The sequence below is a fragment of the Leopardus geoffroyi genome, chromosome D3, assembly GCF_018350155.1.
Source record: "Leopardus geoffroyi isolate Oge1 chromosome D3, O.geoffroyi_Oge1_pat1.0, whole genome shotgun sequence".
Lineage (NCBI taxonomy): Eukaryota > Metazoa > Chordata > Mammalia > Carnivora > Felidae > Leopardus > Leopardus geoffroyi.
Window position 1 is genome coordinate 68,960,572 of NC_059339.1, and position 12,381 is coordinate 68,972,952.

Consider the following 12,381-nt stretch of genomic DNA (forward strand, 5'->3'; position numbering starts at 1 on the left):
GGAAATGAGGCTTCACTGTCTGGGAGGGAAAGGTTTCCCTCAGTTAATGAAATCTGCTTCCAATCTGATAAAACCCGTGTTTGTGCCACTCCAGAATTCAATACAAAATTCTTCAAAATGTGCTCATTTGTCACTGAATGAATAAAACACAGAGTCTAACAAGAAAACTACACCTAATTAGTCACGTAAGGTCCTGACCAATAACGCCTCTAAAACAGCAGTGTCTCCTCATACAGCACGGCAGTAAAAGGTTTCCAAGACCTTAACTGTATAATACTGTGCCGCTAAAGCACACGCAATATGCATATTTATAAACATTATTCTTGGAAAGTGGTGTTTTACAGGTAAACAATCTATTCGTTATTTGCATATATTTCACCGCATTAATCACTGCACTAAATGGACAAAATATGTTCAGTTACTTCCGGTATTTCCCATTCAGCCAGCTGCACAGGGCCGATGTAACCATCAGTAGTGGCAGCCAAGCAAACGCAGTTTCTTATGCCGATTAGACAAGCTCTATCTACGCCAGAGAACTGACAAAACCTGATCAGACTTACTTGCTACTCCGGATGCCAGGCCATACAGCAGTCCGCCCCCATCGGATTGCTGTGGGAGAACGTGTGCTCCTGGAGGGGGCGGCTTCTCTTGTCTGATAAAGTTATACAATAGGGTTTTCACAAGTTTGCTGGTGTATGGAAGACTACACAAAAAGAAAAAAAAGAAGAAAATCAAACCCGTGGAAGTCACCTGACTTTGTGTAACAATAAACAGAATCTACAGAATCTATTAATATTAAAGGGATTAACACTTCGAAGGAACCTAGCACTGTCACATAACGGTGAAGATCGTGGGCTTTGAGATCAGACTTGAGGCTGAATTCTGGCTTTCCTGTTTCTATACCACAGTTGTTGGTCAAATCACTTCAATTCTTGAGCTTCAGTTACCTTACTGGTAATCCCGTATAACAGGTGAGATATTATTAATTCAGGGTATTATACGGTACCTGGTGCTTGAAGGGAGATAGTACCATAGAATCAGTAGGGAAACACAAGAATTAAGAAAGCATTAATACAAAAGACTACACATTTTAAGTATGAAATCATTCAATTTATGCATGCACACACAAGACACATATGCATACAGGTGGTTTAGATGTTAATACTCTTTGCTTTAAAGTAACGGAATGAGAGGAGAAGGGAAAGGACGCAGGTGAAAAGGGATATGTGTCCACAAATTAAGGTGATAAATCAATTCCTGCCATCTAGAGAAAACTCTGTAATAGAATCCTGAGCCAAAGCCCAGGCTCCTTCTCTATTATCAGCGATTTTCAAATATGTTCCAAAGAGCCCTAAGGGATTCTATGGCTGTGCCACAGGATACTCAAGGAGCGAGGTGACACACAGACAACCAAGGCAGCAAGGACGAGATGACAAAGACAGAGCTCCCACTCTCTGAGAACTTCCATCAAAGCTACTTGGTTTGTATCTGTTTTACAATCTCAAGTTCTGTGAAGACTGTGTCAATAGAAGGGGGTGTGTGTGTGTGTGTGTGTGTGTGTGTGTGTGTGTTTTGTATCTACTCCCAGCCCCCCATTAGGAAACTGTAAGTTTCTGCTCAAGAGCAGAGCCCCCCATCCTAACACATGTCTGGCACATGGCTGCCACACAGTAAGTGTCTGTGACCACGTGAAAGTAGGAACCGTCAGCTAAGAGGCTGCCGGAGTAGTCCAGACACAGGGTGACAGGGCAGAGATGATGGTCGTTTCAACGGGACTAGTGAGAGGGGGAGACTGAAAACAACTTCGGCAGACAGACATGACTGATGGGTGCTTACACATAGAGAATGATGCAGAAGGAAGAAGGAGGAGGACTTCAACGTTTCACTTCTACAAAGAAACCACTTGAGAAGGTAAGAAGCTGGGGGACGAAAGGGGCGGGGAGGACAGGCAGTTTAAACAGGAAAGCAGAAGTGGGTTACTTATGCGTGGGGTTTGGAGTGTGGACAGAATGACCGAAGGAAATGTTCGGCGGGACATTTGGGACAACATTAAGATTAGAGGACAAGACCCGAGACAGAGATTTGTACAATAAAAAAAAAAAAAAGAAGGTAGAAAAATGTAAAATAGAAACATACCATCGACCTCGCATCAAATACTTGTGACTGATGCTCTGTCGCAAAACCTCCTTGTGGAAGAGTTGGCAAGAAAGGAAAACCACCATTGTCGATACAGCCTCTACTGAGATTTCATATGTAATATCTCTACAGAAACAGGAAGCAAACAGAATAATGATCACTTTGGAAGATTAGGACTGCTCTTTTCTACATAAACTATACATTTAAAAACTCAATCTAAATATTCAATACGTTTCTAGGTTACAAAGAAACACTAATGTGTTTTACCTAAAAATTAAGTCAGGCAAAAATAGGAAAGCTTTTCCCAACCATTAGCTTTTGTACTCGGGTCAGGCATCCCATTACTTTCCTATTTTCCAGTTCCAATCTCCTGCTGAATGACAAGTCTATTACTGTAGAATGGAAACAGCAGCAATGTTCTGCTTTGAAGATAAACCCTAAAACCTTAGGTTCATCCCTGTTTGGTTATAATGCAGAAACCCAATATTCAGATTGTCAAATTTAAGAGTAAGTCACAGTGCAGGGAAGAAAACAATGCCTTTTCGTGTTGATAATCACTTAACAATCAGAACAATGTATACCTTACAGCCCCCCATCTCTAGTGTCTGCTTCCATAAGGCCACCTCTGTATGTTCAGCAAAATATGGACAGTGAACAAATTATTCCTGTTTTATTAAGCATACTTCTATTATGAAGGACTACTCCTGTCCTCCCAAGATCATTAACTCTCTTTAGAAATAAGTCTTAGGTCAAAGAAAAAGGAAACAAGGTTTGGCTGAGGAGGAAGCACAAAAAAGAATAAACGCATTAAGTAATCTTCAGTTACTGCAAAAGTTTAAACATGATGATCACGGGGAACAGGAACAGATCAGGAAAGTGGAGATCTCAACAACACAACAAAAAGAGTAACAGCTCCGAAAGAATATCAAAATATTCTGACAGAACTAAAATATGCATGGAAATCCAAAAAAAAAAAACAAAAACAAACACAAAACAAAAACAAAACCCACTTAACATCTACTTAAGTGAGGCTCATTAAACAAATTAAATATGACCTGATTCTAGAATTGGGCACGCTTAAATTCTACCAGATATTTTAAGGGGTTATTACTGACAGAAATCTCTTTTAAAAGCAAAGTATACAAAACAACACAAGAGGTCCATGCAATTTACATTATTACATAATGGATAAATCTCAGTTCTAATCAGAAGTCTTATTTTTAAAGTACTATAGAAAAATTCTCTTTCCTGACATTTAACTGTCATAAATATTAACCACGTAAAATGCAATCCTATTTGTTCTTATTCCTTCAACTGAATGAAAGACAAGCCTGACACTGAAATCCAAAGAGGCACAGAGAACTCCCTTCAGACATAACTTGAATTGATCTTCTGTATGACATATCATAATGAAACTGGCAAAATACAAGGATAAAGAGAGAATTCTGAAAGCAGCTAGGGATAAACAGGACTTAACATACAAAGATAGATACATAAGGGTAGTAGCAGACCTATCTACTGAAACTTGGCAGGCCAGATAGGAATGGCAGGAAAGCTTCAATGTGATGAACAGAGAAAATATGCAGCCGAGAATCCTGTATGCAGCAAGTCTGTCATTCAGAATAGAAGGGGACATAAAGGTCTTCCCAAACAAACAAAATGGAAGGAATTCATCACCACTAAACAGCCCTACAAGAGATCCTAAGGGGGATTCTGTGAGTGAAATGTTGCAAGGACCACAAAGTACCAGAGACACCACTACAAGCATGAAACCTACAGACATCACAATGATTCTAAACCCATATCTTTCAATAATAACACTGAATGTAAATGGACTAAATGCTCCAACCAAAAGACGCAGGGTATCAGAATGGATAAAAAAAACAAGACCCATCTATATGCTGTCTACAAGAGACTCATTTTAGACCTGAGGACACCTTCAGCTTGAAAGTGAGGGGATGGAGAACTATTTATTATGCTACTGGAAGCCAAAAGAAAGCTGGAGTAGCAGTACTTATATCAGACAAACTAGACTTTAAATTAAAGGCTGTAACAAGAGATGAAGAAGGGCATTATATAATAATTACAGGGTCTATCCATCAGGAAGAGCTAACAATTATAAATGTCTATGCACCAAATTCGGAAGCCCCCACATATATAAAACAATCACAAACATAAGCAAACTTATTGATAAGAATGTGGTAATTGCAGCAGACTTTAATACTCCTCTTATAGCAATGGATAGATCATCTAGACAGAGAATCAATAAAGAAACAAGGGCCCTGAATGAGACATTGGATCAGATGGACTTGATGGATATATTTAGAACTCTGCATCCCAAAGCAACAGAATATTCTTTCTTCTCGAGTGCACATGGAACATTCTCCAAAATAGACCATATACTGGGTCACAAAACAGCCCTTAATAAGTATAAAAGAATTGAGATCATACCATGCACATGCACACTTTCAGATCACAATGCTATGAAACATGAAATCAACCACAGGAAAAAAAGTCCAGAAAACCTCCAAAAGCATGGAGGTTAAAGAACAGCCTACTAAAGAATGAATGGGTCAACCAGGCAATTAGAGAAGAAATTAAAAAATAAACGGAAACAAATGAAAATGAAAATACAACAGTCCAAACGCTACGATATACAGCGAGGGCAGTCCTGAGAGGAAAATACATTGCAATCCAGGCCTATCTCAAGAAAGAAGAAACATCCCAAATACAAAATCTAACAGCACACCTAAAGGAAATAGAAGCAGAACAGCAAAGACACCCCAAACCCAGCAGAAGAAGAGAAATAATACAGATCAGAGCAGAAATAAACAATATAGAATCTAAAAAAAACAGTAGAGCAGATCAATGAAACCAAGAGTTGGTTTTTTGAAAAAATAAACAAAATTGATAAACCTCCAGCAAGGCTTCTCAAAAAGAAAAGGGAGAGGACCCAAACAGATAACATCACAAATGAAAATGGAATTATTACAACCCATCCCTCAGAAATACAAGCAATTATCAGGGAATACTATGAAAAATTATATGCCAACAAACTGGACAACATGGAAGAAATGGACAAATTCCTAAACACCCACATACTTCCAAAACTCAAACGGGAAGGAACAGAAAACTTGAACAGACCCATAACCAGCGAAGAAATTGAATCAGTTATCAAAAATCTCCCAAAAAATAAGAATCCAGGACCAGATGGCTTCCCTGGGGAATTCTACCAGACATTTAAAGCAGAGATAATACCTATCCTTCTCAAGCTGTTCCAAAAAATAGAAAGGGAAGGAAAAACTTCCAGACTCATTCTATGAAGCCAGCATTACTTTGATTCCCAAACCAGACAGAGACCCAGCAAAAAAAAGAGAACTACAGGCCAATATCGATGATGAATATGGATGCAGAAATTCTCAACAAGATACTAGCAAATCCAATTCAACAGCATATAAAAAGAATTATTCACCATGATCAAGTGGGATTCATTCCTGGGCTACGGGGCTGGTTCAATATTTGCAAATCAATCAATGTGATACATCACATTAATAAAAGAAAAGACAAGAACCATATGATCCTGTCAGTCGATGCAGTAAAAGCATTTGACAAAATACAGCATCCTTTCTTAATAAAGACCCTCGAGAGAGTCGGGATAGAAGGAACATACTTAAACATCATAAAAGCCATTTATGAAAAGCCCACAGCTAATATCATCCTCAATGGGGAAAAACAGAGCTTTCCCCCTGAGATCAGGAACATGACAGGGATGTCCACTCTCACTGCTGTTGTTTAACATACTGTTGGAAGGTCTAGCATCAGCAATCAGACAACAAAAGGAAATCAAAGGCATCGAAATTGGCAAAGATGAAGTCAAGCTTTCACTTTTTGTAGATGACATGATACTCTACATGGAAAACCCAACAGACTCCACCAAGAGTCGGCCAGAACTGATACGTGAATTCAGCAAAGTCGCAGGATACAAAATTAACGTACAGAAATCAGTTGCATTCTTATACACTAAGAATGAAGCAACAGAAAGACAAATAAAGAAACTGATCCCACTCACAATTGCACCAAGAATCATAAAATACCTAGGAATAAATCTAACCAAAGATGTAAAAGATCTGTATGCTGAAAACTATAGGAAGCTTATGAAGGAAATTGAAGAAGATACAAAGAAATGGAAAAACATTCCATGCTCATGGATTGGAAGAATAAATATTGTTAAAATGTCAATACTACCCAAAGCAATCTACACATTCAATGCAATCCCAATCAAAATTGCACTAGCATTCTTCTCGAAGCTAGAACAAACCATCCTAAAATTTGTGTGGAACCACAAAAGACCCCAAATAGCCAAAGTAATATTGAAGAAGAAAACCAAAGCTGGAGGCATCACAATCCCAGACGTTAGCCTCTACTACAAAGCTGTAATCATCAAGACAGCATGGTATTGGCACAAAAACAGACACACAGACCAATGGAATAGAATAGAGACTCCAGAATTGGACCCACAAATGTATGGCCAACTAATCTTTGACAAAACAGGAAAGAATATCCAATGGAAAAAAGACAATCTCTTTAAAAAATGGTGCTGGGAGAACTGGACAGCAACATGGAGAAGAATGAAACTAGACCACTTTCTTACACCATTCACAAAAATAAACTCAAAATGGGTGAAGGACCTGAATGTGAGACAGGAAACCATCAAAACCCTACAGGAGAAAGCAGGAAAAAACCTCTCTGACCTCAGCCACAGCAATTTCTTACTTGACACATCTCCAAAGGCAAAGGAATTAAAATCAAAAATGAACTATTGGGACCTCATCAAGATAAAAACCTTCTGAACTGCAAAGTAATCAATCAACAAAACTAAAAGGCAACCAATGGAATGGGAAAAGATATTTGCAAATGCCATATCAGACAAAGAGCTAGTATCCAAAATCTATAAAGAACTCACCAAACTCTACACCCAAAAAACAAATAATCCAGTGAAGAAATGGGCCAAAGACATGAATAGACACTTTCCTAAAGAAGACACCCAGATGGCCAACAGGCACATGAAAAGATGCTCAACATCATTCCTCATCAGGGAATGCAAATCAAAACCACACTGAGATATCACCTTACGCAGGTCAGAGTGGCTAAAATGAACAAATCAGGAGACTATAGATGCTGGAGAGGATGTGGAGAAATGGGAACCCTCTTGCACTATGGGTGGGAATGCAAACTGGTGCAGCCACTCTGAAAAAGTGTGGAGGTTCCTCAAAAAGTTAAAAATAGATCTATGCTGTGACCCAGCAATAGCACTCCTAGGAATTTACCCAAGGGATACAGGAGCGCTGATGCATAGGGGCACTTGTACCCCAATGTTTATGGCAGCACTTTCAACAATAGCCACATTATGGAAAGAGCCTAAATGTCCATCAACTGACGAATGGATAAAGAAATTATGGTTTATATATACAATGGAATACTACTTGGCAATAAGAAAGAATGAAATATGGCCTTTTGTAGCAACGTGGATGGAACTGGAGAGTGTTATGCTAAGTGAAATAAGTCAGGCAGAGAAAGACAGATACCATATGTTTTCACTCTTATGTGGATACCTGAGAAACTTAACAGAAGACCAGGGGGGAGGAGAAGGGGGGGGGGAGTTACAGAGAGGGAAGGAGGCAAACCATAAGAGACTCTTAAATACTGAGAACAAACTGAGGGTTGATGGGGGGGGGGCAGGGGAAAGGGGAAAATGGGTGATGGGCATTGAGGAGGGCACTTGTTGGGATGAGCACTGGGTGTTGTATGGAAACCAATTTGACAATAAATTATATATAAAAAAATAAAATAAATGAAATAAACTTTTTGTGGAAGAGTAAACATGGCCAAGTCAACCCTGAAAATGAAGAGTGACGAGAGGGCCTTTCACTACCAGGTATCAAGTCATGTTATGCAGCTGTAACAATAAAAACAGCATGGTGTTTGCACACACGAAGAAACAGACAAATGAAAGAAATCCACCTACAAACCAAATGTATGGCTCACACCTGCGGTGTAGACATAAACAATATACAGTAAAGATGGATCCACAAATCAATGAGGACAGAAGAGATTGTACAGAAGACTGGCTCATTTCACAAAGAAAACAATGATGGATCCCTATCAAAGGCCTACTACAGACAGATTAAAGACCTGGAGGTGAATGGTAAAGCTAAAGTTAGCACAAGAAAATGTACGCTAAGTTTCTAACAGAAGGACAAAAAAAGGACTTCTTAAATAAAAGCCTAAGAGCACAAACCACAAAGCCAAAAAATACATTTAATCACATCAAAATTCAGGATTACTGCTCAACAAATGAAACCTTGGACAAAGGTAACAGGCAGATGATATAGAGAAGAACAACAAGAAACTAATATCTAGAATATTGCCAGCAACTCCTGCAAATGGCCAAGAAAAAGGTGAGAACTCCACTAGGAAATAAGAACAAAATATATAAACAGTTTAAGACAGTGTGATATCCCTTTATGCTGTAGAAAGCAAAGTACCGGCAGGCAAATGATGATACATAAACCCTCATGTACTGCTGATAAAAATATTAACCAGAGAAGTCATCTTTAGAGAGCAACCCATGACCCAAATATGTATATATGCCAAAGAAAAATTCACAGCAACTGGCTGAGGACTGTGCTAGGCAAACTCTAAGACAACCCCCAATAATCCCTGCTTCCTGCTACTCATATGCTCTTATGTACTGCCTCCCCTTGAGTATAGGCTGAATCTAATAACTCACTTTTAACCACTTTCAAGGGGCGATTATCTTACAAAGCAACTACAGCTTGTGCTGGGTACCCTCTCTTGCTCTTTTTTTTCCCCTTTCTGTGGGAGAAGCTAACCACCCTGTTGTGAGCTGACATATGCAGACGTCTACCTGGCAAAGAACTAAGGGAGGCCTCCAGTCAACAGCCAGTGAAGATCTGAGGCCCTCGGTCCAATTTCCCTAGAGGAACAGAATCCTGCCAACAGCAAATGAGAAATCAAGAAAGCAGGTCTCTCCCTCCCTAGCTGAGGCTTCTGACGAGACCACAGCCCCACCAATAAGCTCAACTACAACCTCAAGAGGTATCTGAGTCAAGAGGCACCACGCCAGCTGTGCCTGCACTCCTGATCCTAACAAACTATGAAACAATTCATTACTCGTGGTGTTGCAAAGTTGGAGAAAGCCCTGGTGTCCATCACTGAGGAACTGGGTAAGTAAAATGTGGTGGATACACACAATGAAAGTTTTAACAGCAGCAGACTAGATGTTCATTTAGTGTCACGGGTAACGTTTAAGAACAGTTCCGAGAGGAATAAGTAAACAGAATGAGTTCTGTAACAATTCTACTTATGCACATTAAAAATACATGTACATGTAACATTTAGTTGAGCATATACATATAAAAATAATGCATTAAACACATTTCAAATGGCTGTTTACGGGAAAGAAGAGCAGCACGGAATGGGGATAAATGGGAATAAATGAACAGATGAATATCAAATGGAGGGAGAGATGGACCTCACATGAAGCAGGGATGACAGTTAGCCTTGAACTGAAGAATGTGGTCTATTCAACCCTATGCCTCATGTGTCCAAAATCAGGGACACTGGGACAAAGGGGGGCATCAGAGGTTGGGAGACATACTGACACGGAGAAATACTTTGACCAACCCAGGAAACAAAGAACATGCAATAAATTATCTAGCTAGAACATTATGAGGACCACGATGAAAACACTGACAACAGGAATGGAAAAGAGCAACCAGACTTGAATGATATGGAACAAAATAAAACTAATAGCACTCAGTGACAGACGGTATGCTTAACGTGGGCAAAAAAGGCTAAGACTAATCAAAGAAGACAGGCTTATAGATTTAGAACTCATGGTGTATCAACCTAAATCAAGAACACTGCAAATGGACAATCACTTTACACACATTTACGTGTATTGAAAACGTTCCCTTCTATTCCTAGTTTTCTAAGTTTTTTTTTTCATGAATGGATGTTGAATTTAGTCAAATGCTTTTTCCACACTTACTGAGACACTCATATGGCTTTTCTAATTTATTCTGCCAATATGGCATATTATGTTGATGGATTTTCAAGTCTTAACAGTATCACATTCCTCCGATAAGCCCCACTTGTTTATGATGCTATGCCCTTTATCATATATTACTGGGTGCAATTTACTAATTTTTTTTAAAAAAGATGTTTCTTCTACATTGATAAGAGATACTAGTCTGTAACTTTCTTTTCATGTAATGTTCCTTAGGTTTTAGTATCAGGGTTATGCTAGCCTTACAAAACACACTACTCATCTGCTTCTGGGACGTACTTTATTGAAATATTTGCCTCGCGACATAATATTGAGCAAAGATGGTAGAACATTATGTATTATATGAATGAATATACATGCAGGTGCTAACAGGCAAAAAATAAAAAAAGCAATCTTGAGAGATGAGATTACAGGTGACTATTTTCATTATTTTTAATTTAAACTTTTTAAATAGGAAGAGCATGAAGAAAATGAATATAAGAAATGTTTGCTCCCAAATGGCTGTGCCTACTGGGAAATTTCCTTGAGAAACAAAATCATAGTGATGATGGTCTGAGGATAATGTCTAACCTCATTTTAACCATAGGTCTTCTTAATGATACCCCTCTTACTTCGCTGTGAGCAATCAAAGTAACAAAGCTTTGTAACTAGGGAAAAACAATTTAGCAGGAGAGTGCCTTAGTGCTTGTAGATTGCAATTGACAAACTAACAGACTGAATGGTTCACAAAGCACAGAAATTTATTTCTCACAGTTCCAAAGGCCCAAATCAAGGCACCTGCAAATTCAGTGTCTGATAAGAGCTGGTTTTCTGGGTTCACAAACAGTGAGCTTTTTTTTTTTTTTTTGAATTTTTTTTATTCTTGTTTTTTAAGTAAGTTCCACGCCCAGCGTGGAGCCCAATATGGGGCTTGAACTCATGACCCTGAGATCAAGACCCGAGTTGAGATCAAGAGTCGGATGCTCAACTGACTGAGCCACCCAGGTGCCCCTGACGGTGAACATCATTTTGCTGTGTCATCACACAGTGGAAGGGGGACAAGGAAGCTTTCTTGGGTATCTTTTACATGGGCACCAATCCCATTCATGAGGGCTCTGTCCGCATGACCTAATCATCCCCCCCAAATACCATCACCTTGTAGGTTAGGTTTCAACATAAGAATTTTGGAAGGACACAAGCATTCAGATCACAGCAATGAGTCAGCCACACTTGTATTACTTAGGGCTCTGCAGAGAAAGAGAATCAATAGTATAGGAATAGATATAGACAAAAAGAGATTTACTACGAAGGACTGACTCACACAATTATGGAAGTTGAGGGGTCCATTACTTGCCATCTGCAAGGTGGACGCTCAGGAAAAGCCTGGTAGAGTTCCAGTCCAAACCCAAAGGCCTGAGAACCAGAAAAACCCCAGGCTAAGTCGGAAGGCCCAAGAATCAGGAGGACCAATGTCTAAGGACATGAGAAGATGGACGTCTCGGCTAAAGCAAGAGAGTAAATTTCTCTCTTTCCTCCACCTTTGTGCTTTATCCATCCCTCAAAGGACTGGATGACACCGGCATGGGTGAGTAGGATCTTCTTCACTAAGTCTACTGATTCTAATGCTAACTACTTCTGGAAACACACTCACGGATACACCCAGAAATAATGAAACCATGTCTGACCTCTAGGCACCCCTCAGCTCAGTTAAGCTGTCACACAAAATTGACCATCACACTTGCCAATCAAAGATGTAAGTTACACTTTTAAATACTGGCTGAGGGCACAGAGTCACAGATTCAGTCTCATTGAAAGCATATATTTTTTTGTTGTTGTTGTTGAAAGCATATCTGAAAGACTTTGTACGTAGAAATTTTGTTCCTCCATAAGAAACAAACAGCATTCTAACACAGACACCTAGTTTTTAGTGACTATCCAAAGCAAATACACATTTCAGTAAAAACTTTTTACTCAAGATAAAGCTAGCACAGGGGCGCCTGGGTGGCGCAGTCGGTTAAGCGTCCGACTTCAGCCAGGTCACGATCTCGCGGTCCGTGAGTTCGAGCCCCGCGTCGGGCTCTGGGCTGATGGCTCAGAGCCTGGAGCCTGTTTCCGATTCTGTGTCTCCCTCTCTCTCTGCCCCTCCCCCGTTCATGCTCTGTCTCTCTCTGTCC

The 12,381-nt window shown here is 39.6% G+C and overlaps 1 protein-coding gene across 8 annotated transcripts in view; it reads right to left on the reverse strand.

Moving 5' to 3' along the window:
• Positions 1-12,381, reverse strand: part of DYM (dymeclin) — a 336,944-nt gene that overhangs the window by 242,532 nt on the left and 82,031 nt on the right. For all 8 annotated transcript variants that reach the window (XM_045458095.1, XM_045458090.1, XM_045458091.1 and 5 more), the window contains 2 exons: positions 2,137-2,262; positions 561-703 (listed from right to left, as the gene is read on the reverse strand). In XM_045458095.1, the coding sequence (XP_045314051.1) occupies positions 561-703; positions 2,137-2,262 (269 nt within the window). The remainder of the gene's footprint in view (positions 1-560; positions 704-2,136; positions 2,263-12,381) is intronic.